Below are 26,487 nucleotides of genomic sequence, written 5' to 3' on the forward strand. Positions count from 1 at the left end.
GGGGGGGGAGGGGGAGGAAAGGGGGCACTTTACTAGACAATCTGAACTTTTTCAAGTTTGAATGACGAGTCGGATCTTTCTAGTTGATGTTTAAGCAGTTCCGGTAGTTCCGAATATAGGCCCTTTTTTGGTTATTATTCCCACTTTTTACTCTCCTTATTTTGTTTGCTTCCTTAATCTATGATGTAATTTTCTAGTGTAACAGGGTCTAATTATAAAAAAATATTTGTAGTATTCGCCCAAAGGTCGGTCGTATAGAGCCGACTCTGGCTCGTTCACTCGCTCAACGGAAAAAAGAAAATCTAAGGGGAAAGCAGAAGAGAAGGATTGGGAGGGAGAGGGAATAGTAAAAAGTTTCAGCGGGTACAAGAAATTTCAATATTGAAAAAGTATCATAGCCTACAGGTAAATTATACCATTTAACAATATTCTTTGTGCCAAAAAAACACCACTTTCCTACTAGTTTCTACCGTTAATCGCACCGCCACCCTTTCTCAGTATAGCTTGGTTGTGTTTGATACTGATACTAAACCTGTGTCGGTGTATTAGTTTTTCTATTCTTGTTCTTGTTCTTGTTCTTTTTTTTTTTTTTTTTTTTTTTTTGCCCTCTTTAACCAAACCCAACAGGGGCNTTTTTTTTTTTTTTTTTTTTTTTTTTTTTTTTTTTTTTTTTTTTTTTTTTTTTGCCCTCTTTAACCAAACCCAACAGGGGCTCCAATATGTCATCTACCACCAATGCCTCCGATACGGGCTCGCCTTCTTCTTCTTCATCCGATTCTTCACCTTCCAGTGCTTCGACAACAGCTCGTTCAGGTTCATGGACCTCGTTTTTGAAATCAATTGCTTCCTTCAATGGTGATTTATCCTCCTTAACTGCACCTCCATTCATTTTATCACCAACTTCGCTTGTGGAGTATTCTCAGTACTGGGCAGAACATCCCGACTTGCTTGTTGCGCCAAACGAACTAACAACTACGGCACATGCGGATAATGACGAAATCGAAGCAATGTCCTTGAAAAGAATGATTGCGGTTACAAAATGGTTCATATCTACTTTGAAGTCGCAATATTGTTCGAGAAATGAAAGTATGGGAAGTGAAAAGAAACCATTAAATCCATTTTTGGGTGAAGTTTTTGTTGGTAAATGGGAAAGTGAAAAATTGGGAGAAACCTTTTTATTGAGCGAACAAGTGAGCCACCATCCTCCGGTTACTGCTTATGCTATTGAGAATCCTAAACACAATATCATATTACAAGGCTATAACGGTATCACCTCGAGCATTTCAACCTCCTCAATTAATATTAAGCAATATGGGCATGCCTTGTTGGACTATAAGGACTTGGAAGAAAATTATTTGGTGACGTTGCCGCCATTACATATTGAGGGCTTGATTACAGCGGCACCCTTTGTTGAGTTGGAAGGTACATCTTATATACAGGCATCGAATGGATACTTTGCAGTGATAGATTATAGTGGAAGAGGATGGGTTACGGGTAAAAAAAATACATTTAAGGCTAGAATATTCCGCGATCAAGTAGCAAGCTCGTCGAAAGAAAATGCATTGGTAACTATCAGCGGACAATGGTCTAGCAAATCGTATATTGGCAAAGGAGGGTCAACGCCAAATTCCAAACATTCACCATTGTTTTACGATGCCAAAGCATCCAAAGCCGAACATTTGAAGGTGAAACCAATTGAAGAACAGCAAGATTTCGAATCGAGAAAAGCATGGCAAAAAGTTGCTGAGGCAATTAAGAAATCCGATTACAATTTGATTTCTTATGAGAAATCTCTAATTGAAAACCACCAAAGAGAATTGAGAAAGAAGGAACGAGAAGCCGGAACGAAATGGCAAACAAGATGGTTTGATCTTGTCGATTACAATGATGATAATGGCGAAACCGACAGTAATGTTATACAACCAGATGAATTTATCAACTTGACCAATTTGGCTAACTTATCTATCCACAATGCACCACTGGGCTCATTAAAGAAGTCCAAATATGATCAAGGCGAAGCTAAGCATTGGAGATTCAATAAAGAAAAATGGGAAAATGATGATATGAATGTATGATTTTGTGAGAAAATAGACGGAAAAGTTGGGAAATAAAATATATAGAGAAGAAGATGAAGGAACTATATCAGGATTATACCCTTTGGGAGAAGCTGTTTTGTATCAAAATGTTAATTTTGTAACCTATTTCAGTAATTTTCCCATTATTGTTTGAAACTATACGAATTACACGAGCGCATCTTTATATTTTTCTTTTTTTTTTTTTCTCTTGCTTCCATTTCCTTTTCAACTGTCGCCCGAAAACATGGCGGTTTTGCACCCGACTAAATGATCTAGACTGGAAAAGGCGATTTTGCACCCAACAAAGTGGCCTAGACTGGAAAAAGCGAGAGCGATTTTGCACCCGACTAATGACACTATCTAGTAAGAGGCCCTTATACTTTCATTTTTTTTTTGGGGGGAGGGTCCTGGTTTCATAACTGTTTATCGCTGATCTAGTGCTGTTGAGTAGATGTAGACTATCTCGCTTTGCTCGATAGTCTCACGGTTTGTATTACGCAACAATTTTATTCGAAATCACTTGGCTTATTAGGAAAGAGGAGGAAGAGGTGAGTGTTCTTTTACGCACTAGAAACTTTTAGTTACGAAAAATTATATTTCATTAACAAAAATGTATTACTATATGAATATATTAACTTTGGAGCTGCTGATAACTCTTGGTTGTTCTCGTTCTTCATTGTTTGGTTCAAGTTGTTTTTAAGAAATTTGAAGAGAATTATCTTACTCATTGGAGTATATCTTGTTTTGAGTCAGCTCAAGGTGTTGCAATTAGTGAAAACAGCGATTTTCAAGTACGTTCCAGTTATTATGGCGCCTGCAAGTGATAAAACAATTGTTATTGGGTCTGGTTTAGCGGGTTTAACGGCTACGCTTGAATTGATCTCCCAAAATCACAAAGTTATCTTATTGGAGAAGACCGATAAGTTGGGCGGGAACTCGGCCAAGGCATCATCTGGTATTAATGGAGTGCCTACAATCTACCAACATAATGACGATACCGTTGAGATTTTCAAAGAGGATACTTTGAAATCAGGAAAGGGGCTCTCCAATGTGGCTTTGGTTGATAAGTTAACTACACAATCTAGCAGTGCCATTGAATGGTTGACTAAAGATTTGCAAGTTGACCTTTCCCTGGTGGCTCAACTCGGAGGACACTCATTTGCCCGGACTCATAAGGGGGCTGGAAAATTGCCGCCTGGTTTTGCAATTATTAAGGGTATTACAACAAAAATTGAGGAGTTGCAATCAGCTACTCCTGAGATATTGACGATTTTGAAGAATAGTCAACTCGAAAAAATCTTGTATGAGGACCATAGAATTCAAGGAGTCCAATACAAGGATTTGAAAACTGATAAAGTTGATACCATTTTTGGAGACAACTTAATCCTTGCTACTGGAGGATTTTCGGCAGACTTTCAGTCTTTAGATACTTCGTTACTTCAAAAGTATAGACCAGATTTATTGAAATTTCCTACTTCAAATGGCCAACAGACAACTGGTGATGGCCAGAAAATAGCCGAAAGAGATGTCGATGCAGAGTTAATTCATATGGATCAAATTCAGGTACATCCCACAGGGTTTATCAATCTTAAGGATGTTACGTCGAAATGGAAATTCCTTTGCGGCGAGGTGATGAGAGGAATTGGTGGAGTATTGTTATCACCACAAGGATCACGGTTTACTGATGAATTGAGTACAAGGAATGTTGTCACCAGTGCTATTTTACATAATTGTGAGATAAAAAGAGAAAATGAGTATGGCTTTCCTATAGGATCATTTGCATCTATATTAGTAATTAGTGAGGATGACTACCCAAAGGCCAAGAATCACATTGATTTTTATGAGTTTCAGGGATTATTGAAAAAGGGATCTGTTAATGATTTGCTTGAGATATTACACAAGATTGACCCCGTAAACACAGCGTTAACAATTGAAGATGTGTCAAAGACTTTTGTAGAATACAATAATGCCATCTCAAAAGATGGTGGTGATGGCGACGTCCATGGCCGTAAGGTATTCGGTAGTCCTTTTGGTAAACAATTTTACTTTGGATTGACCACACCAGTCTTGCATTTTGCTATGGGAGGCATAAAGATTGATGAGCATGCTAGAGTAATTGATAAACAGGGAAATACGATAGAGAACTTGTACGCGATCGGTGAGGTAAGTGGTGGGTTACATGGAGGAAACAGATTAGGCGGTAGTTCCTTATTGGAATCTGTTGTTTTTGGTAAGGAAGCTAGTCATCACATCAACAGCAAAAGCAAAAGCGAATAGCACATTTAAGTAAATACTAATAGTGGTAAATGACAATGATGACAAGGAGTCGAGTCTTGAAATTTGTTTCACTGCAATAACTAATATATAAAATGCTTTTTATATTAAAAAAACTACCCAGTCGTTAAACTATATAATTACACTCACCTCTTACTCTCCGTGGAAAAAGCATAGAGCACTAAAAAAAAAATAGACAAAACACTTTTCCACCTGTTGTATTATTCTTGCTTTCTTTATTTTTTCTTTTGTATTTGGATGATTTTGAATTTTAGTGGTATTCATGAATTCATCTTGATAACTTAAATTTTATTCTTGAATGTGTACTGTGTCTCTCCTTTATTCTTAAATGTTTGATGGGTACAACATGACTCTAACAGAAGCACCAAAAGTCTTTGGTGGCAAATTCTTTTTGAAGTTTGCTCTAACTAAACCATTGTTACCGTGGGTTCTAGCGATTTTACCCCAAATGACTCTGATTTTTGAACCTCTGATTTCTTTTGAGGCTCTGTAGACATAAGCAATTCTTTTACCCAAGTAGAATTTTGCGTCTTGTGGAGAAGCAACACCTTCAATTTGGATCAATGAGACTTTAGGGTTGGTGACGCTCTTCGACCTTTGGTATGAGATGTGTTTACCTTTGACGTATACTATAAGAAGCAGTTAGTAAAACAAGTTTTCTTTATGTAAAAAAAAAAAATGAAAATTGGAGCCCAGGGGAGGGAAAGGGAAAGAGCAAAAAGAAGGAGACGGAGGAAAAGTGGGAGAAGTTGTGGTGGCTTGGGAAAGGGGAGAAGGCGGAAAGGAAGAATGGAAGAATGGATCTTGTTTCACAGCTTGTAAATGCTATACTGTTGGGTAGGCAGGGCTCCAAGGCCTATATTAAATGTAGCAGGCACAAAGCTTAGCTTACATGGGGTGATGTAATTAACTCGTTAATCACTTTGCCCTTTTTCAGCTATCCAACATTTTGACAAAATCTCTTTATCTCCTAGATTTGCAATGATATTTAATATTGTTCCTTTTTCTATACCATTCCGTCGCCCAGTCACTCCTTCACTTGCTCCGTCCTCACAGCTCCTAACAACAACTCTGGTAACTCCTTCATATTATAGAACATACATCTGTGGGATTCAGCCATTGTTGTGTACTATATGGTGTGGATAGTTGATTAAGTTATAATGATTTTCAAAAGTGAAAATTTGGTGTAATCAACTTTTTTTTCACTCTACCAAAGTAAAAGAGCCCTCACTGAGTCAACTTGTCTCTCTCTCTCTCTCTCTGTGTAGAAAGCGTTAAGCACGAAAAATTTACTATATGGATTACCTCATCACTGCTGTGTTGATTATGTAAAATATTACATAATAGTTGTAAGTTGTACTAACAAGAAAACCTTTAAATGTTGAGAGGTCGTGTGGATGGGTAACGATAATATATATATGGCGAAATGGATTAATGCCCTAGTAGAATGCACGTGAAGCCCTAACCACTATCGACACTATCAAGCCGAGCGAGATAGTGGAACAGCACTTGTATACCATATACTGCTTGCTGATTTAGAAAAGTACTGGATGTATTGAATCTCTTTTAGAGATACATCAGAGGACAATTAGGAGGAATCTAGAGAAATCTAGAGTCACTACTTTTGTCTAATAGAAACACACTTTTAATTTAGATACACACGGGTTTGATACATATACCCTATTGAGTAGATTTATATATCGTCTTATTACCTGCTTAAAGCTCTCAAACAAATCTTATTCCCAAAAAAATAAGCAAAGTAAAGGAAGGCACTTAAACTTGATCATTTGGAAGGCAAGACACATTAATCCAATTGATAAAGAGGTTCTGCATCACGTGACGTATCAATTGGATTTTTTTATGGTACAAACAAGAGTAGCAAGATACTTTAATCATTTATAGATTTTGATAGCTTCGCTAGTGTCACTAGTCAGTGGTGCTCCACTATCTTGCTTCGCTAGTGTCATTAGTCAGTGGTGCTCCACTATCTTGCTTCGCTCGATAGTGTTGCGAGTGATACTCTCTACATTCTGCTCTTACCTGCTCAAGTAACAAAACTACTTATAACAAAATCCTACTGTGATGTTTCAAAAGCATTATAATAATCAAACGCCGTCAGTGCTGCTCCACTAGCTCGCTTTGCTCGCTAGTGTCGTAATGTATAATCTACAACACGTGATGTATCAACACACACGGGTTCGATTTGATTTGTAATAACTAGTGAGTCACGTGACAAAAATTGAAATTATTCAAAACCTTTTGATGATAATTAATAAGCTCTACATTTACAAACCATCACCATCTTGAACTTAAACGCCACCTGTTTCGGAAGATAGGCTTGCTTATAAGACAAAAACAACTTGGTTGTAACATACACTTGTTTATAGAACGGAAACAACTTGGTTGTAACACATACTTGCTTATAGAACGGAAACAAGTTAGTATACAAGACTCACAATGCTACATCTGCACCCATTAATACATCCCAACAATCGCCATCACAAGTTCAAGTTTGAAACTTTTCTACGAAACGAGTACAACTTTGGACTCGATCCAGATAGACCAGTGTGTCCATTATACAACCCACAGTATCCAACTACATCATGTCCAAATGGATCCAATTGTCCCAATAAGCACGTTTCGCAAATGTACAAGAATAAACTAGTGTGCAAACATTGGCTTCGGGGCCTATGCAAAAAGGGAGATAACTGCGAATTCCTTCACGAGTACAATCTACGTAAGATGCCAGAATGTCTATTCTACACCAAGAATGGCTACTGTACACAAACTCCAGAATGTCTCTATTTACATGTCGATCCACAACTGAAAATCCCAGAGTGCATGAATTATAACGCGGGATTTTGTGCCGAAGGGTCCAAGTGCAAAAACAGACATGTCAGGAGAATAATATGTCCTTTATACTTGGCTGGCTTTTGCCCTTCCGGCTCTGCAGAGTGTGAGTTTACTCATGCAAAATTTGATCATCATAATCTATATTTGAGGATTAGACCTGATCCTACTAAAGTCGTTGAAAAACCGGCAACACCAGCGATCGAAGACAGCGCTGAAGCTACAATAAAACTTAACTAATGTATCTAGATGAATAATGCTAATGAATTACTGTTCTTTTCTTTTTATTTTAATTTATTTATTTTCACCAAATAGGTGCGGCACCTTCTACTATACTCTGTATTGACGAATTTGGTTTCTCTCTTGTGGAGTCAATACCCAATTAATACCTCCTAGTTCCTCCTCCTCCTCCTCCTCCTCCTCTTCTTCTTCTTCTTCTTCTTCTTCTCCCTCCTCCTCCTCCTCTTCATCATCTTCTCCCTTCGCTTCAGTTTCGATTTTACAAGCATCTCCTTTTTTCTTTTCTGTAGACACATGATTCAATACAGGTTGACTACTTTCCTCATATTCATCGTCATCCATACCCACCAACAAAACAATCTGAGTCAATCTAACAAATTTCTCTCTCAAATGATAGTTATCCTGTGACACTTCATTAATGACAAAACTCAAATCTTTTTCCAACTTTATTGCACCCATGTCATTAATTTGGAACTTCCTTAATGCCGAGTGTAATTTTCTCTCTATCAAATTGGCTAGATTCACAATTATCAACCTTAGCAATCTATTCCATATTGATTTATGTAAAGTTTGGGCATACGGCTTTGTAATCGATGACCAATTGGATTTGAACTTTATAAGAGTTGAAGGATCATTAATTTGATTAGTTGAGTTTAAAATGTAGCTTGTGTTTGAAGTTTCTGTAATCAATTCATTGATTAATATAATTAATTTTTGCTTGATAGATTGATTGTACAAGTTAATAAAACTCTCATTGAGGATCTTGGTGGTGATGGAAATGAATGGCTCCAAAAAGTCTTGTTTCAAAATCAATTTGATCTTTTCTGACTCTTTACCAATTGGGAAATTGTTCTGTATGAGAGTGGGAGATTTAGCATCACCCTCACCAAGTATGTTTTGAATAATCTTTGTGAAATACTCTTGAGCAACACCAATACTATTGAGGTAAATTATAAAGTTCATCAATCTGGGATTGTTCCCAGCTGCAGTTGTTTGTAAACTTCCAACAATAGCCCCAGATCCACTAACGACGCTCTCAAAAGCACTAGATGCCCCCTTGAAAAACCCCCCATGGACGTTGCTGATAGCATGTGGCTCAGGAGTTCCGCTTCTTGACTTGGCACGAGAATTGGCGAGACCACCACCAAGAGAGCCCGCTGTTTGCTCTGCTCCGTGCTTTTTAGCATCTTCACTAACCAACGACAAAGACAGGTTATATTTCGGCAGATTATCATTGAGGTTCTTGATGAAAAAGCCATTTATCAAGTCCTGCTGTACTATTCTGAAACTCCCAACTATGAAATTCTTGACGGCAAGAGAGAATCCTGAACTAATCACGTTTCTCAATGTACTGTTCAAGATCAATGTCAAATCTTCAACTACGGAAGAGCATGGCGGTTGATCTGGCGACTTTGACTTTTTCTTCAGAGAGACCTGGAGGTATGGTTCCAAAGAGGGCAACTCTTCAATTGATATGGACTTTTCCAATGATCTTCGAAAGTAAAAATGGTATAAGATCTCAAACGATGGTAATAGCCTCTCATTTACCTTTTTTGTGAAATTTGATTTCGTTATGATTTCAGGAACTTGCAATTCCTGGGTATGCTGCAATTGCTGCTTATTGAAATACTTTATTGTTATAAATTTACAATATAATGACCAACTTTGTAAGATTGAAGATAGTTCCAGTATGAGGTCTCCAATTGATCTAATAGGCAAGAACTCATCACTGATTGCTTCATCATTAATTACTTCCAGTAAATCTTGCCGATCTTGTTGCATATCATGTATTCTTTTCGATAGTATAGGGAAATTGTACAACTCAATATCTTGAAAAACTTTACCCAATCTTCGTGCATCATAAAAAGTATCAGCAATGATTCCAATTTGTAGATCAATTTCTCTTTGGATCTTGTTCACAACATAGACCATCGCGTTGGGGTAAGTCAGAATATAATATTTTTTTATCAAGGGCCCATGTTGAGAAAGCATCATTGAAATATTTTCAAACAATTGCATAGTAATACTAGAGAAAATCCCTGGTTTCAAGTCATTCAGGTGGATATTGTTTATAGTTGAAGTCAAATTCTTTGAGGATTCATTGATAATCTCACATATGAATTTTGCATAACAGTTCAATCCAATTTCCTCTTGGTTGATAAGGGGGAACAATTGGAAAAATTTAGTCAATTGTTCGACATTTCTCAGTTTGGCAGCTTCGCTAAACTCGTTTCTAAATATTTCGGCAAGTTGCTTAATCCAGTCATCTATACAAACTTGTGGCAATTCAGGAATGTCTGTTGATGGAATAACTACCGATGCGTATTCTCCCAGGATCAATTCTTTTGGGATCTCGGTATTAATTGTATGTATACATCGTGCAGCTAGTTCCCAATTCTTATGCTTGATAACGTAATTTATCTGGTTGATATTGTTTTTTAGCAACTGTATATTCTCCACGTACTTCAATGTTTTATTTACATTGCCAATCTCTTTATCTAGCGACTTGATCTTGTATGTTAATTTGTTGCCTAGTTCATTAGCCGTGGTGAAAATCTTGGAAAGATCAGTTGAGGTGGTAATGGTTGATGATAGTTTGTTAGCTCCTATAGATTCTATATTGCTTATTCCCTGCTGTAGTCTCTTTTTATTCAAAGTTGTATAGTTCACCAAGTTTGCGTCAATCTGAGAAATGGTTGAATCTATACTTTCAATTAAGCTGTTTATTTCATTGGGAGTTGAACAAGATTTGAATCTCGTTTTGATCTCTTCAATTGAGCTAAGCAAGTCTTGGGTGTTTAGCAGATTAGACAAGGTCATTGGCAATACCTGTGGCTCATACCACCTCTCAATAGGTGCCTCTAGAACGAATAGCGCTCAACTTATCCCTTGCAAGTTGGTGAATAAAATCAAAGGTTACCCTTATCCTAATAATTTTTCACTTCTTTGAATGTTTCAAAAAGAACACACATATGGTAGCGTATGTATGAACAACTCTTTGGTAGAACCCCCTTCCCCCCCCCTCTCTTGACATTCGACTCTCTTCAGTTCTAGCAAAAGAAACCAGTCGGGGTTCAAGCCGTATGTTGTTCAGAGGAGTCGGGGATGAAATGATAATGATAATTTTACCCACTATTGTTAGAAGAGGGTTGAGGTTTGCGTTGGGGGGAGGGGTAGATCCTGTTCTTTTGAATTTGAAATAAGTTTCTACTTGAAACTCCCAGACCAGCTTATTTTTCATACTTTTACAAAGAAACGGCCCCACTTTGGTCTTTTTGATAACCATCCTTTCCAGGTTACCACTATCTTTTCATCCTTTCTAGCTTACCACTGTCTTTTCATCCATTCCCATTTACCAAGAGCTTAAAGACAACAGCGCGCATATTTATTAAGGGGCTTTAAGGGGCTTTTTTATACATATTAAAAGATTAATAAGAAAGATGGCTTACAGTTTCAACTACAAACAATAACAACATCAGCAGTAGCCAATGGATTTGTTGGGTGTATAATCTTATTAGGCCAATGGATTCGTTGGGTGTATGATCTTATTAGGCCAACGAGCCCATTGGATCATAGTAAGGTAAAACATTAAACTCCTTAGCTTTCCAAACGTCAAAAGTCTTCTTGGTGACATATTTTTTATTGGAAACAATTTGATAAACATACTCATCAAACCATTCATCGGTCATCATATACCATCCTTTATTACCGGAATTTTCACCCCATGAGTTCTCAATTTTCCATCTAACCGGTTTGTTGGTGCTAGGGTCAATGTGAACACCAGTAATAACCATAGCATGGGTCATTTGTGAAGCACCAACTTCCAACCTTTGAGCCTTGTCGAGTTTTGAATCGACATCAAAAACACTCTGGTAATCGTAAGCAGTAGTATCTAAAACACCAGTAACTCTATCACCAAACTTACCAACATCTGAACCAAAGAATATGGGCTCGTTATCCTTTAACATTTTGATGGCAACATTCTTGATTTCTTCAATTTCTGTGTTAACGTACTCAATCGGCTTACCACCTGTGATATTGTTCAACTTGTCAACAGTGTACAATTCATCATACTTGTTCCTGGGATCATGGATTAACGAAAAATGCGCTGCTGCATCATACTTGACATGGGTTTTATAGAAATCCAATGCATTTGTCTTGAAATGCTTATACTTGCCATCCTTATCCAAGAACTCCCAAACAAATTCGTCTGATGGCTTTGGTGGTATACCAATAGTTAGTGCCAATATCTTGTAAACCTCTTGAACTGCTCCTTGTTTAAATGTCTTGATACTCGATTTGGAGGCACCTTTCACAACCAACTCTCTAAGCTTCAAAGCATAGTGTCTCAAATTATTGGTGACAAACTTGTTGAGACCAGCAGACTTTGTTGTTTGGAAATTATCAGGGAATACTTCATGTGGAACCAAACCGTATTTGTTGACCAAGTTAATGATCATATCCCATTGACCACCGTCGCCCACTGGGTCGTGTAACAAATGTTGGGTCAATCTTGAATCCAAAGGTTCATCGGCAGCAGTAGCTTCGATATTGTCCAAGAAGAAATTTGCCTTTTCAAGCTTGTCGTAAAAGAACAAATAACTTTGAGAGATTTGAAACTCATCCTCCTTCAAACTGTAATTCTTAATCACCGAGGTACGGAAAACATTTGACGCTGCAAATATCCAACACCTTCCTGACGATTTCTGGTTATTTTGGAACGCAGGAGATCCAATTGTGCTAACCGTAGTATTGAACAAGAACCTGTCTTTTAACTTGGATGCTTGGTCACTCTTGGCAATTACTTTCTCGATATCTGTTTGCGAAAGGACGTTTCTTGCTAAAATATTCTTTGGTTGTGCAAGAAGACTCGACTCCCAATTGGCTAACGAACTGCTTGAAATTGGGTTGACTTCATCATTGTCTGTTGAAATCAACTCAATGCCTTTGAAATATTCTGAAAAGTCCTCATCGACTACTTCAGTTGTATCGGATCTTTCTGGCTCTTGTGCGTCAGCAGGTTTACTTCTAAAGAGTTGCATGTTAGCTAGAAGAGATGGTAACTTATTGGAGAGAGACTAAAAGGTAACTTGTAGAATAAAAGGTAACTTGTGTCCAAAGGGAGTGGGAAAAGCGAGCTATAATATAGAAACAGGTTTTACTCAAATAATCGCCGAATAAGATTGGCCAAACAAAGTTTAAGCCAACAAGTGGTTTTCGAGCCGTACGACATTAACACTACATTGTATTTCGCCCTTGCCATATTTTTTATCGCGCCACAGATAAGGCAATAAAACCACCTCACAAGAAGCGAAAGTTTATTGTGCGCATTATCTACGGCAATAGTTGAAGGTATTGTTTGCTGTTATCGCTGAGTCGCTGAACACTATCGGGCAACACTAACCACTATCGAGCAGAGCGAGATAGTGGAGCACACTGAATAGCGATGTTAAGATGCTCCACTATCGAGCAAAGCGAGATAGTCCCACTGACTAGTGACACGGGTTTGAATAGCGATGTTAAAATGCTCCACTATCTCGCTCCGCTCGATAGTGGAGCACACTGACTAGGGACAGTTGCGAATATACAGATCGAGTTTGCGCTTCAGTGTAATAAAGAGACTTATGCTCACGGGAAAAAAAGAAAAAATATAAGGCAATGTGTGGCTGTATAGGGCTATCGACACTATCTCGCTCTGCTCGATAGTGGAGCACACCAGCTGCCACTACTGATTATTAGCATCTTTACAATACAAACAATTGCTACTGATTTTTGCTCAATGACAAAGGAATTAAAAGAAAAAGCTAGATGGGGTTGACTACACAACTGAGCTCAACAAAGCTTATCAACTACTATTTCCTAGCTTCTGCTTATCAACTACTATTTCCTAGCTTCTGCTTATCAACTACTTTTTCCTAGCTTCTGCTAATCAACTACTTTTTCCCAGCTTCAACTTCCTTTTGCATTGAATTTCTCTCATTCTTAAATTTTGTAGACCGTTCTCTTATTCTAGGTTTCTTCACCTTCCCCGTCTTTAACCCCTTTATACCCTTGATTTTAGCACCTTTTCTAGCTCTTTCACCTTCAATGGGCATGTTTGAGCCGTGTCCCTTGACACGAGCACCATTATTTTTCTTGTTTCCAAGTTTTTCACCAATTTTCGAAACGTTTGATTTATCATTCTTTGTTCTCGTTATACGTAATTTGCGCGGTGTTTTTTTCTTGTCTCCTGGTACCATAATATCCATTGGTTTATCGTTCAACATCAACGCTTTATTCACAGATAAAGAATCTTTAAACTGTACCAAAGCAAAACCCCTTCCCAAATTGGTTTTGGGGTCGCGCACAATTCTTACAGACTTAACGTCATTGTCCAATTTTTCATTAAAGTATCTCCACAAATTCTCTTCTTGTTCTTCAAAGTCCAAGTTCCCTACAAAAATTGTCCTCTTGTTGTCCCTTGGTGCCGATTGGGTCACATGGTCGACTCTTAAATGGTGGCTTTCAAAAACTGTACCATTTGCTTGTTTTGATGCTTCGAGTGAATGCTCTTCTTCAGCATATACAATATAAGCGTTAACGGAATCTCTTGATTCATGCAAGTTTTTCTTGACAAAGGAGACTTTTTTTGGAAGATTATCGGCAAACGATATCGACCGAAACCTAACGGACTCGATTTTACCATACTCTTTGAATATTTTTTTAAATGCTTTAAACAATGGTTTCGATTTTAGTACCTGGCTTGGAACATTTCCTACAAAGATTGTTCTAGTTGCCTTTTCTGCCTCGCTGGCGGCAGTAGACGAGGAAACGGGTTTCTCGTTAACTTCTGTCACCGTTTTAGAAATCTCTTTTGCTTCCTCTTCTTCTTCTTCTTTTTCTTCTTTCAGTGGTGTGGCTTCTTCATCCTCATCATCTTTCATCACTTTTTCAAAATATTTTGCTTCTAAATCATCATTTTCGTGGTTTTTTCTAGATTTCTTAGATTTATGATGATCAAGAGACTTGTCTTCCTCTTCAATATCATCCTCTTTAATATCCTCCCCCTCTTCCAAATGTCCCTCTTCTTTAGTTTCATCTTGATTTTCTGACACTTGTTGAAATCTCCTCTTCCCTTGATTAGGAATATTTACAATTGTTCTAGGTTTATAGCTTATTTGATCCTTCGAAATTGGCCCATCGGCTGCGTTTTGGAACAACTTTTCCACAGACAGGTCATTTTGGCTTTCAACATTGCCAAATAATGAAGCAAACCCAGACATTTGATACCAAAAGTTAAAAATTGAAGGACTCACTTACTAAATGATCTTTGAGATGAGCTCGATTTGAAGGAGAAAAAAAAATTGTGTGCGGCTCAAACCAGGAGCAGAGACACTATCGAGCAGAGCGAGATAGTGGAGCACACTAGCTGCCACCAATAGTTTGATAGTGGAGCAACACTAGATGCCACATACACTATAGAGGAGAAGGAACACGGGGGAGGGGGGGGAAGAAGTATTTAAAAGTTGAGAGAACCTGTAGCGAAATAGTAATAAGCTGTAAGGGTATCTTTTAATAGGGGAAATTCCTATTAGAAGCGTTTGGGCAGAGCGCTATAGACTATCGAGCAAAGCGAGATAGTCTATATCTACTCTCTCTTCTCTCTATAGACTAGTCAGTGCTGCTCTTCTATCGAGCAGAGAGAGATAGTGTCGATAGTGTTGATAGTGACGGCTAGTCAGTGCTGCTCCACTATCTCGCTTCGCTCGATAGTGGAGCTCGATAGTGGAGCTCAATAATGTCGTGAGAATAACATTACTCTTTTTTTGCAAATTGACTGTTGAATTAGCGACTTGTAGATTTCTGTTCATTTCCCCTAATTAGAAGAAAAACTAATCTTTTGAAATTGATGGGTTTCTTCTCTCTTACTTGTTCTCCTTTAGTAGTGTCGATAGTGGAGCAGCACTGACTAATTGTCATTGTTAAGCAGACACTATCTCGCTCTGCTCGATAGTGGGGCAGCACTGACTAGCCATCACTATCAACACTATCGACACTATCTCGCTCTGCTCGATAGTATCTATATTCCCACGGCTTGTAATTTATGCCATCTCTCAGTTGAAAGGTTATTTAGCTCCGATTGGTCGCTACCAATCCATCATTTTTTTTTTTTTCTGTTCCAGCTTTGTGGATCTCTCACATTGAACTTCTCGCACAGTAATTTTGTATTTACTTTAATACCTAGGAGAAGACAACAATTATAACAGTTTTCTTACAAAACTAGGTTTTGCTAGCACATCCAGTGTACGAGGATAAAAGTCAAGAAGACGTAGTATTTAAGGCTTTTACAATTTTTTTTTTGGCTGTCGCGAGAACAGAGGTATATTTTAGTCAAAAGAGAGCTGTGGTTCCAAAGAGAGCAGATTAAGCAGAGTGAATAGAGCAGGTTAAAAAATCATCATAGATATTTTGAAGTTTTCCTCAAACACTCCACGAGATAGAGAGATACTTTTAATATAAAAAAAGAAAACTGGGCTTTCTACTATTGAGGAGACTCTAATACCATACCCGTGTGCGCTTGAACTTGATAATAATTGCCGATTTTAAGGAAAAGATGGAGGATACCAAGACAGAAGTACGACTTCTAGAACCTGTCAAGACCACAGCGCCATTATCGCCCTCAATGCTGGCGGAAGATATGGTGGACAAAATAAATGCAGTTTTCAACAACGGGGCACATTTACAACAGCGTGATCAAGAGCGTGACCACAAACAGGAGCATGAGCATGAGCATGAGCATGAGCATGAGCATATCGACAATGTAGATGTCGAGGAGGCAAATCTCACCACCATGAACAAAGAATCCCCATTGACGGATATTGCAACATCACCGCCGCCTTTTGAGTTGTCGTTACGTGAACAAGATTTTAATTTGGACGCAGATATGCAAACAATTTCAGATGAAGTGATTAAAAACTCGGGAGATGAGAATGGTCGACAAGTTGCTAGGCAACAAACTCATAGTAAATCTCCTTCAGACAATGAAGAAGAAATCAGAACAACAAAAGTGAAAGCGGAGACGCACACTAATGAAATGGCAAACAATAAAAGTGACACTATTCGAAGAAGAGACAGTTATGAAAGCTCAGAATTGAGTGAATTGGGCGACGATCAATCAGAAGCCGAGACTGATAGAATGGATTTCTTGGATGAAGAAGGAGATTCTGATAGTATACCAAGAGTAACCGATTTGCAAAAATTGTCCCAGCTAACAGAACTTGCAAAGCTGAAGGAAATAGATAACGAAGAGGAGGATGGTGAAAGAGTGTCGACTAGCAATGAGCATAATGAGGATGAGCTGACAAACTCGGCGATAATACGCAAACGAACAGCACTTGATTATGATGAAAATGAAGATGATGGTGAAGATGATAAAGATAAAAGTTCTTTGATAGATAACCACAAGAGGCAAAAGGTATTGAATGGGAATGCAAACAACACACTGATAGAGATTGAAAATGGAAAGGAGACGCTGAGTAAAGATAGTAAAAATGGTAAATTGAGTCGATCAGATGTCATCGAAAATGAAGACGATATTGAAGAAGAGCACGAAAATTTGTCGAAGCGAATACCTCAAGATGAGGAAGATAACGGAGCCGAAGCCGAGGATGAAGAAGAGGACGAGGACGAGGACGAGGATGAGGATGAGGATGAGGACGATGCTGATGCTGATGCCGAGGACGACGAAGGCAACGAAACGACGACTTTCAAGATGACAAACGACCTCGATAAAGCTTCAGAGAATAAACTAACTACCAACAAAGACGCAATAAGCGTTGAAAATGAAAAGGAAAGCACCGATCAGAAAGCCGCTACCGCTGAGGAGAATAATATTGATCTTAATGAACAGAGGCAATTGGCGATTGAAGGACTAATTGCTATAGAAACTTGCTTTGCAGAAGTTCGAGATAAGATATACGAAGATAAACTATCCCTACTAGAGAAAGAATTGCAATTATGTCTTGAAGGGTCGCATCCCGAGCTCTCCAAGATATATTACAAGATAAACGGATTCTACCAGGATAGTATAAACTTGGCTAATTCAAACCTATCCTATAAACTCAAATGCATTGACAAGGAGACGCTAGCTACACGAACATCTATTCACCAAGACTTTCTCAAGAATATTATGGGCTGCAAAAATAAAATGATAACCGAGACGACATCGATGTGGTACAAGATCAACAAAGAACGAAACCAATTAGATCAGATTGTTCCCGATTTTAATTATGCAGCTATACCGTCGAGCACACTAAACGTGGACAGTGGACACGCTGCATTTACAGACATCATAAGCAACTCAGCACCAAAGACAAAGAAAATCATAAAGCAAAACGCTATAGTGGAATTGGTCCAACAGCGGAACAATTTGAACGAACAATTGGGTATATTGAATGGATTGATTGAATTTTGTGGGTTTCCATCTGCTATTGTCTCCTCGTCTATGGCTCTTGAAACGAATGATCCTATGCCACAGGAGCTATTGTTGAGAAAAGCCAGCGACGAAGAAATCAATGAAGACTTGAGGGCAATGGGTATACGTACATAGATAATGATTCTTTCTTTTTTTTTGGGGGGGAGGATATACTTTTCATCTCAACATCTCTTTTCATCATTGTTCAAAGTAATTCTTGTTTGTTTAATTTTTACAATGGGCATCGCTACCTTGTCGACTTGAAAAATTACGTAAGTGAAATTTTTATGAGTTTTTGTTCCTATGGGATTGAATAAACGGTGAGTATTTAAGGTACCAGGAAAGTTATGGTTGAGGTTTCCTTGACAGTAGGAAAGTTAGACGCTTCTTTGGCGCTATTGCTAACCAAAGATCATCATTTGATTGAATTTCCAACCATCTTGCTTCCCAATGGAGTTAAAGCTGGGTCGATAGTCAAAATCAAGTGTGATCAAGACTTTGAAAGCGAGAAGGAAGAACTGCTTCATTTTCAAAGCATCCAAGATGAGATCTATCAAACCTTTGCTACACATGCGCCAAAAGCTCCCAACTTAAAGGTCAAGAATATTACTCAAACTTCATGCGTTTTAGAGTGGGATCCTTTAGAGTTGGGCACATCGAGTTTGAGAAACTTGATCTTGTTTAAGGATGGAAAGAAGTTGGGCTCGATACCGCAACCATTGACCAATAAAACGTCTAAATTGTCAGGATTACCAGTAGACAAGATGTTTAAGTTTCAATTGAGGTTGGACACCTCTGCTGGCACGTTTATGAGTCAAGAAATCGAGGTGAATACTCACAAGATGACCAATTTATCTGGAATCACCGTTTGCATTGGGGATTTGAGTCCTAATGACCCGTTCTCAAGGCAGGACATCGAAGATGCGTTGAAGAATATGGGTGCAAAACATCCTGCGCAGGATCAGGTGAAAGTCGACACGACGCATTATTTGTGTACAAGGGAAAACAAACAAAACCCAGAATACATCAAGGCGAATGAAATGAATATTCCAATAATAAGACCCGAATGGTTAAAAGCGTGTGAAAGAGAAAGAAGGATAGTTGGTGTTCGTGATTTTTATGTCAAAGAGTGTGTTTTGCCAGACTTGTTTGCGAAAAATTATTGGGCTGATACCACTCGTGTGAAAAAAAATGAACAAAGCAGCGTACCTGAGAAGGCACATAATTCTACCGCGGTATCAGATCTGGGGGGAGAGAAGGAGACCGTATCAGAAAAGAAGGATGGAAAAGTTGGAGAAGAAACTACAGCTTATAATGAAAGTGTAAGCGAAAATGGTAATACAACCAGTGGAATCAATGAAAAGTCACCTGTTAGTGATGGTATACGTTCAGGTGAATCGGAGAGTACTACTACACCAGGTGATGTAGCGGGTACAGATGCAGCGAGAGCAGGAGCAGCAGCGGTTGTTCAAAGTGCTGACGCTATAGAGCCCTCCCAAGTTAGCGAAGAAGCTAATGTATCCAAACAAAATGCAATTGAAGTGAGCAAAGATTTAAACAAAAACACAGATTCACAAGTACCAGAATCCAGAGAAGGGGAAAACTTAGAGCCAGCTTCTACTTCAGATGCGGTAACTCAGTCAAGTAATGATATCCAGCCCGAGGAACTTGAAAAAACCAAAGTAAAGTCAGAAGAGGTCAAGAAAGACATTAATGATGCATTTGATACTGATCTGGTTAAGTATCATGTGGATGTCATCAATATATCAACTGACACTGAAAACCACCAAAAAGATATTCAAGAGGCTTTTGAAAAGAAGGATCATTCAAGTGAAAACTTGAATAAGGAAATTGTTAAAGGAGAAGAAGAAGAAGCAGCAGTCAACGTCGCTGGTGAAGAAATCAAGGAAAAAGTTGACGTTGACGTTGACGTTGATGACAAAGAGGATGATAACAATGAGGATGAGCCAAAAGAGCAGTCAAGCCAACCCGAAAGCAGTTCTGGTAAGAAAAAGAAAAATAAGAAAAAGAAGAACAATGTAAAGGAAACATGAGCTAATTTGAATAATCCTTGCCTAAGTAGAAATATGAGCTAATCTGAATACTCCTTGCCTAAATAGAAATATGAGCTAATCTGAATACTCCTTGCCTAAGTAGAAATACGAGCTAATTTGAATACTCTCCCTCCCTACGTAGAAACACATCTCTAAAGCGGAACTGGAAAGAACTGGAAAATGTCATATAATTTAAAACAGGAAACTTACTCACTCACCAAATAACCTCCTTACCTTTTTCAAGATTGAATCCTTCTCTGGATCATAAGGGTGGTCTTTCGAAGGAATCTCCAAAATTGCCGGGAAGGCGTTTGTATAGCCATCAACTTTATACCTTATCAAATCCGCCAAGTGCTGGTTGATTAGCAAAATAGCGATATCATTCCTGTCCTTTGTAAAAGTGTCGAATGCCTCATCAATATCGTCTGTAGTTGTCTTTCCCGGTATGACGGTTAAAAAATTGGTACTTTTACCTGGCTCGTTCGAAACTTGTCCAATTCCTGCTAGAAGTAATCCAGTTACTGTATCCTCATCAGCAATTGTAGCAATTAACTTCCGTTCGGCCAATGCCTCACTTCCAGAACTCATTATTATATATATGTATCAATGCAAAAGATATAGGGAGGAGATGCAAGAGGCGGTGATGGTAGTAACACAGTTGTAGGAGCTATCTTTAAAACTTTCTTTGGAGCTATCTTCACATACGCCTACTTTGTTTTCCTTCCTTTCTTTTTTTTTTCTTTTCTTTTTTTTTTTGGTACCAATATCGAATGAAAAATTTCAGAATTCTTCACGATAATAATTGCAAGTTTTCACCAGTCTAGTTACAAGCTATTTTAGAAGAAGATGATACGACCAGGGTGGCAGCTGCTAATGCAACGATCTGTTAGTCCAATTTTTGTCACACAACGCCTCGGTCTTAGATTTGCGGGCCATTCGAAATGGGCCAACATCAAACATGATAAGGCCAAAAATGATGCTAAAAAATCCAAGGAAGCAACATTTATGGTAACTAGAATAGAGAGTTGTGTACGAACTGGTGGCAAAGAAGGAAATGCAACATTAGAGCTGCTTTTGGAAAAGGCGAAAAAGTTGAATGTTTCAAAGCAAGTTGTACAGAATGCTATCAAGAGAGGTGCCGGAGAGATTGAGGGATCGGCAATTCAAAACGAGGTTAGCTACGAATTTATAGGTCCCGGTGGTGTTGCGATTATTGTTGCTGCCCTCACAGACAACAAAGCAAGAACAATAATGAGGGTAAAGACGGCATTGGCATATTTTTCAGCGTCGATGAGTCCCTGTAACTACATGTTTTCTAAAAAGGGGGAAATCTTGTTTAAACCAGGAAAAGATGGAGATAACCAGTCCTCAGATGAAGTGCTTGAACTTGCCTTGGAGTTGGGTGCGGATGACTTTGAGGAATTGGATCTTGATGATGATTTTAAGCCGAATTTGAAACATAAGGTATACCGTTTAATATGCGAGCCTGGAGATATCTATAGCATCTGCAATCAGCTAACTTCAAAGGGATACAAACTACATGACTCAACTGTGAGGTACCTTGCCGAGAAAGACGTACAAGTACAATTTCCAGAGGAGCATTCAAAGGGGTTTTTAAGAGCAATCGACAACCTAGATCAAACTCCCGAGGTGACTGATTACTTTACAAATATTGAAAATGAGCATGAAAGTAGGATTCAGTCGTCATTAAGTTAATATAGAAATTTCATTAGAAGATTTTGGGGTCTCTTCCATGTATATATGAAAAAAAAAATTCATTGAACGTATATTCATAAACAGACAAAACAAAACCTGTAAAGGACAATTAAAAAAAGAAAATCTGGGGGGGAGGAGAAAGAGACGAGTTTGCTTTCCAACTACACGTAATGTGCGCAATCAAGCAAATCTGGTTGGTGGAGGTTGAAGTAAAAGGTCCTTTTTGCAATTGATCCTAGTTTCCCCTCACCTTCACTTGTTTTCTCTCTCGGCTTTATCCAATACACTGTCCAACTCTGATAAATTGGGGTTCTTCCACAATCTCAATTCCTTGTCGTACTGGAAATGTCTATATGTAAAGAAACAACCTGAAGCAATAGCAACTCCGACAACTACAAAAAGGGGAGTCATCTCCACGGGATATGTCATCTTTGGCTTAATATTCCTAGCAGTATTCAATAAAACTCTGGATGCGTGCATTCTGGTAATAACCTCTCTCGTGTGCGGTGAATATATGAAGGACTAAACTTGTATCACTTATAAACTTGTGAACTCTTGTAGTATTAATTCCAATCATTTTTTTTCTTCTGCTTTGAGCGATGAATTTTTATTACTGGTTTTTTGGTTGGTTGTTTGTTATATACAGGACCAACCATCTGATTTAATATGTAAGAGAAACAAGAAAGGCCTATTATGGAGGGGGGGGGGGAGGGACGCCGCTTGAGCCACTTTGGGCTATTTACTGGAATGATATTTATTGGTCTATAATCTTTCTAGCTTTCTATTGTCTTGTTGTTGTCTTTATATATTTGTCTAAACAATTTTTGGCTGTACTTGGAGAGAGCCATAGTAGCTGGAGAGAGCGACACTAGCTCTCTTCGCTCGCTACTATTGTAAGGGTTACCAATTTTTGGTGGTACTTGAGGAGAGTGACACTAGCTTGCTTCGCTCGCTACTATTGTAAGGGTTACCAATTTTTGAGCCAGTCTTTGAGGGTATCATAGCACAACCAACTAACGGCCATCGATGGAACGATTTTATATAGATTGGCAGTTAATCCCTTATAAGCGCCAAAAAACCCCTCGTGCTTGAACATGGAGTATAATGCATGTGTTACTGACTTATATTGAAATCCTAGTTCTCCACCAGCCATGTTTGCGACTTGAAATCTTTTTCTTAAAACGTCCAAGGGATATATTAGGACACCGCCAACAAATGAACTGAACGCTCCGGCAGATAACTTCCAGATAGGGTTTGAGAAATCTTGTGGTGACTCGTCCATGTATTCTCGTAGTCTCTCATATAATGCAAAGTTTATGGCAACATATGGCGCTACTCCCATAGTCGTAGGTACTATACCTCGATATAAAGCAAGAATGCCACCTTCATGCTTATAAACTTCCTCTAAAGTTTTCCACACTGATGGCGGCTCAACTAGTTTTCCCTTTATGAGCTTGTCCAAGGATGCTGTTTGAACCGTAATCCTTGCTCGTACCAAGTCTAAAGGGTATGTCGCTGCAACCGAGATTGCGCCTGCCATAGAGCCTGCAAATAACCTTTCACCCGCTGTTAGTTGAGCAACACCAGTCCCAGTCACAGTCCCAGTCCCGGCCCCGGCAGCCGCCAAACTAGGCTTCCTCCAGTAGGTAAAAATCAAGTGTTTGCATTCTTCAAATACCGCAAATTGAACAGCACTGTATGGGAATATCCGAATACAGTTGAGCATGTTGCCTCGCAATAACCCACGCCATCCTTCTTCTCGATACATTTTGGCGATTGTTGAGAACATCCCATTGTATGCATGTTTTGACCCGGGACCTTGTAATTGTAACAAGATCTTGGCCCTTTCAAAGGGAGACACTACAGTTCTTGAAACTGCGCCCGCTACCCCGCCAGCTAGAAACGACGCATTGGAATCCTTCTTTATAAGTCTCTTGATATCAATATATAGCTGTGAATGATATGCTCCCGGCAATTTGTAATTCTCCATCAGCCAAAGCAAAAAAAAAAATAAATAAAAAAGGAGTGGGAAAAAGGGGGAAAAGGTTTCTGCCTAACTGAAGCTTTCACTAAAAGCCTCTTTTGAATGAAGTTGGGGTAACGAATCTAAAAAGAAAAAGTGAAAAATTGATTTCTCTAATCCGATCCGAGAAATTGATGTGTTTTTTTTTCCCCCTTCTCTTTGGTGGAATCTGGGGTGAAAAAAAAAAGAAATAAAGTTTTGGAGATTCGATGAGGGCCACTATGGAGCAGAGCGAGATAGTGTTGCAGTACTTACTAGCTCTGCTCGATAGTGTCGATTTCTGCCCACACCTCTACAATGTAGCAAAGAAAAATGAGAGAAATGTGAAATGTTAAATACATTTGTTATTTTGTACAATTACTGGGTTAAGACAATACGTGCGTTACATTGCAAATATAGTTATTGGAGAGAGATATATTTAGTAGGTTGACAAAACTTTTTCAATAGCGGCAACAAGTATATCGGCGTGCTTTTCTTCAAAGACTAATGTTGGCCTCAATCTAACAGAGTCTTCAGCACAGCCACCAATATTGATACCTGCATTCTTCATATCACTCAAAAATTTGTTTCTTGTTGCGCTATTTTCCAAAGACCATGCAATAAAAGTAGCTCTATCTTTACCTCTCAAGTCACGCAAGTATTTTGGATACTTTTGTTGCAAAGCTTCCAACTTTTGGTACAAGTAGTCTCCCACTTGAGCTGCTCGTGCTGGTAAATTGTGCTTGACAACTTCCTTACCAATACCTCCAGCTAAAATCATTCTTGCTGGATCACCACACCAAGTGCAAAACTGTCTATAGGCGAGGTTTGGTATGATTTCAGGGTCGTGGAAGAAGTATCCTGCCGACTGAAATTTTTTGGAGAATGTGACTAAATCTGGAGGCGGTTGTAAATCAAATTTTTCATGAGCCCACATGACTCCAGTGGCACCAACACCAGTCTGCACTTCATCCATTATCAAAAGAGCGCCATTCTTCAATGTGATATCTCTCAAGCCTTGAAAGAATTCTGCCGAGGCGTGGTTATCACCACCTTCTGACTGAATAGGCTCAACTAAAATTCCGGCAATTGGGACACTCCAAGTTTTAAAGTAATCTTCAACAATCTGTAAACATCTTTCGTCTTCTTTTTTATTAACTTCGACATTGTCTTCTAATGGATATTTGTAGGATGGGAATTGAGCTTTTGGCCACTTGAATGCTGGTAAATCTAATTTGTGAATTGGTTTCGAGCAAGTGGCTGAACCGGATGCAAATAACCGACCATGGAAAGCACGTTCAAACGATAAGATGGCCAACTCTGGTGAACCAGGAGCTTGATTCTTCATAACGGATTCAATTTCCTGTGCCGTAAAGTCCGCTCTGTATCCTCTCTTTTGCGACTGATACCAAAAAAATACAGCTTTAAATGCTAATTCATTAGCATCAGCTCCAGATAATCCAGACCACACCTTATCTTGGCCTTTTGGTGCAACCTTCAAAATGTCCCCAACGATTTCTTCTAAATCATTGCCTGGGAAATTTCCCAATGCTGGACGATCAACGATGGCTCTAATCATTTTATCGGACTTGGCGACATCAATCAATGCTGGATTATTATAACCCAATGCAATTGACGAGATCTGTGCATAGACATCTAAGTACATGTTACCATCTACATCAGCGATATAGTTACCAATTGATTTAGCATAATCGGCAACAAAGTAAACACCACGAGCATCAAATTTCTTGCTTAATTTTTCAATTGCCTCTTTGGATTTGGATTGGGAGTTGCTTGCTGTGTTAACAATAGGCTCCTTAGGCTCTTCCGGAAAGTAGTGAGCGGAGATAGATGCGGTTGCCATAATGTATAAGCTCCCCTAATTACCAATATGACCTTATAATGACGGGAAAAGGAAGTTGTTGCTAGCAGAAAGACATTTTTATGACAAGATGGGGGGGATATATAACAGATGTTTTATACTTTACTTAATGATGTATCCCTGAAAAACTATTTTAGCGGAAATTATTTTTTAAGCGGAAAAGTTACCAATTAGGCAAATGCGCTAATGTCTTTGAAGAAAGAGAAAGCGAGGGATGAAAAAAAAGTATGAGTGAGTGAGAAATAGAGAAATAGTGGAAGAGTGAAAGAGTGAAAGAGAGAGAGTGAAAGAGTGAAAGAGAGAGAGTGGGAGAGAGTGTGAGAAAGAGTGAGAGAGAGTGAGAGAGAGTGAGAGAGAGTGAGAGAGAGTGAGAGAAATAGAGAAAGAGTGAGAGAGAGAGAGTTATGATGATGTATATTCAATTTTGTAGAAGCGGAATAAATTCCCGAACTGCCCACATATATTTTTGGTGGGAAACATTTTGTTCTTTAGAGCTTTAGAACTTTGAAACCTTGTAATTCAATGTAAATTAAGGTTTATACTTTTCGGTTAGTACGGTCCTAAAGCTGAATAGCCCCCCACCTTTCGTCAGTGGAGTGAAAAATAACTACTCCACTAGCAGAGCCAAAGGTAACTACTCCACTTGTAAAGCAATAAGCAATTCTGGTAACTACTCCACTAGCAGAGCCAAAGGTAACTACTCCACTTGTAAAGCAATAAGCAATTCTGGTAACTACTCCACTAGCAGAGCCAAAGGTAACTACTCCAGTTGTAAAGCAATAAGCAATTCTGGTAACTACTCCACTAGTAAAGCAATAAGCAATTCTGGTAACTACTCCACTAGCAGAGCCAAAGGTAACTACTCCACTAGTAAAGCAATAAGCAATTCTGGTAACTACACTTTTTCCTCTCCATACTCT

At 38.7% G+C, this 26,487-nt stretch overlaps 12 protein-coding genes across 12 annotated transcripts; 5 read left to right on the forward strand and 7 right to left on the reverse strand. All coding sequences in view use genetic code 12, as the record gives it.

Annotated features, from left to right (window-relative positions):
* Positions 1-719: 719 nt before the first annotated feature.
* KGF56_003537 (oxysterol-binding protein) lies at positions 720-4,352 on the forward strand (the record flags this gene model as incomplete). The annotated part of the gene is made up of 2 exons (XM_049324879.1): positions 720-2,069; positions 2,829-4,352. The coding sequence occupies 2 exons, from the start codon at positions 720-722 to the stop codon at positions 4,350-4,352; spliced, it is 2,874 nt and encodes a 957-aa protein (XP_049179357.1).
* A 342-nt stretch (positions 4,353-4,694) lies between these two features.
* KGF56_003538 (60S ribosomal protein eL33) lies at positions 4,695-5,490 on the reverse strand (the record flags this gene model as incomplete). The annotated part of the gene is made up of 2 exons (XM_049324880.1): positions 4,695-4,999; positions 5,472-5,490. The coding sequence occupies 2 exons, from the start codon at positions 5,488-5,490 to the stop codon at positions 4,695-4,697; spliced, it is 324 nt and encodes a 107-aa protein (XP_049179358.1).
* Positions 5,491-6,827: 1,337 nt separating this feature from the next.
* On the forward strand, positions 6,828-7,460 carry YTH1 (cleavage polyadenylation factor RNA-binding subunit; the record flags this gene model as incomplete). The annotated part of the gene is made up of 1 exon (XM_049324881.1): positions 6,828-7,460. The coding sequence occupies one exon, from the start codon at positions 6,828-6,830 to the stop codon at positions 7,458-7,460; it is 633 nt and encodes a 210-aa protein (XP_049179359.1).
* A 90-nt stretch (positions 7,461-7,550) lies between these two features.
* On the reverse strand, positions 7,551-10,280 carry COG4 (Golgi transport complex subunit; the record flags this gene model as incomplete). The annotated part of the gene is made up of 1 exon (XM_049324882.1): positions 7,551-10,280. The coding sequence occupies one exon, from the start codon at positions 10,278-10,280 to the stop codon at positions 7,551-7,553; it is 2,730 nt and encodes a 909-aa protein (XP_049179360.1).
* A 728-nt stretch (positions 10,281-11,008) lies between these two features.
* On the reverse strand, positions 11,009-12,502 carry LAP3 (bleomycin hydrolase; the record flags this gene model as incomplete). The annotated part of the gene is made up of 1 exon (XM_049324883.1): positions 11,009-12,502. The coding sequence occupies one exon, from the start codon at positions 12,500-12,502 to the stop codon at positions 11,009-11,011; it is 1,494 nt and encodes a 497-aa protein (XP_049179361.1).
* Positions 12,503-13,393: 891 nt separating this feature from the next.
* KGF56_003542 (uncharacterized protein) lies at positions 13,394-14,722 on the reverse strand (the record flags this gene model as incomplete). The annotated part of the gene is made up of 1 exon (XM_049324884.1): positions 13,394-14,722. One exon carries the CDS (start codon positions 14,720-14,722, stop codon positions 13,394-13,396), a length of 1,329 nt encoding a protein of 442 aa, XP_049179362.1.
* A 1,331-nt stretch (positions 14,723-16,053) lies between these two features.
* Positions 16,054-18,048, forward strand: KGF56_003543 (Rpd3L histone deacetylase complex subunit; the record flags this gene model as incomplete). The annotated part of the gene is made up of 1 exon (XM_049324885.1): positions 16,054-18,048. One exon carries the CDS (start codon positions 16,054-16,056, stop codon positions 18,046-18,048), a length of 1,995 nt encoding a protein of 664 aa, XP_049179363.1.
* A 212-nt stretch (positions 18,049-18,260) lies between these two features.
* Positions 18,261-19,967, forward strand: CHS5 (Chs5p; the record flags this gene model as incomplete). The annotated part of the gene is made up of 1 exon (XM_049324887.1): positions 18,261-19,967. One exon carries the CDS (start codon positions 18,261-18,263, stop codon positions 19,965-19,967), a length of 1,707 nt encoding a protein of 568 aa, XP_049179364.1.
* A 210-nt stretch (positions 19,968-20,177) lies between these two features.
* Positions 20,178-20,555, reverse strand: VMA7 (H(+)-transporting V1 sector ATPase subunit F; the record flags this gene model as incomplete). Its single annotated transcript, XM_049324888.1, has 1 exon — positions 20,178-20,555. The coding sequence occupies one exon, from the start codon at positions 20,553-20,555 to the stop codon at positions 20,178-20,180; it is 378 nt and encodes a 125-aa protein (XP_049179365.1).
* Positions 20,556-20,813: 258 nt separating this feature from the next.
* Positions 20,814-21,683, forward strand: KGF56_003546 (uncharacterized protein; the record flags this gene model as incomplete). The annotated part of the gene is made up of 1 exon (XM_049324889.1): positions 20,814-21,683. The coding sequence occupies one exon, from the start codon at positions 20,814-20,816 to the stop codon at positions 21,681-21,683; it is 870 nt and encodes a 289-aa protein (XP_049179366.1).
* A 967-nt stretch (positions 21,684-22,650) lies between these two features.
* On the reverse strand, positions 22,651-23,673 carry KGF56_003547 (uncharacterized protein; the record flags this gene model as incomplete). Its single annotated transcript, XM_049324890.1, has 1 exon — positions 22,651-23,673. The coding sequence occupies one exon, from the start codon at positions 23,671-23,673 to the stop codon at positions 22,651-22,653; it is 1,023 nt and encodes a 340-aa protein (XP_049179367.1).
* A 451-nt stretch (positions 23,674-24,124) lies between these two features.
* Positions 24,125-25,549, reverse strand: UGA1 (4-aminobutyrate transaminase; the record flags this gene model as incomplete). The annotated part of the gene is made up of 1 exon (XM_049324891.1): positions 24,125-25,549. One exon carries the CDS (start codon positions 25,547-25,549, stop codon positions 24,125-24,127), a length of 1,425 nt encoding a protein of 474 aa, XP_049179368.1.
* Positions 25,550-26,487: the final 938 nt, after the last annotated feature.

Source organism: Candida oxycetoniae (assembly GCF_023343755.2).
Source record: "Candida oxycetoniae strain CBS 10844 chromosome Unknown scaffold31, whole genome shotgun sequence".
Lineage (NCBI taxonomy): Eukaryota > Fungi > Ascomycota > Pichiomycetes > Serinales > Debaryomycetaceae > Lodderomyces > Lodderomyces oxycetoniae.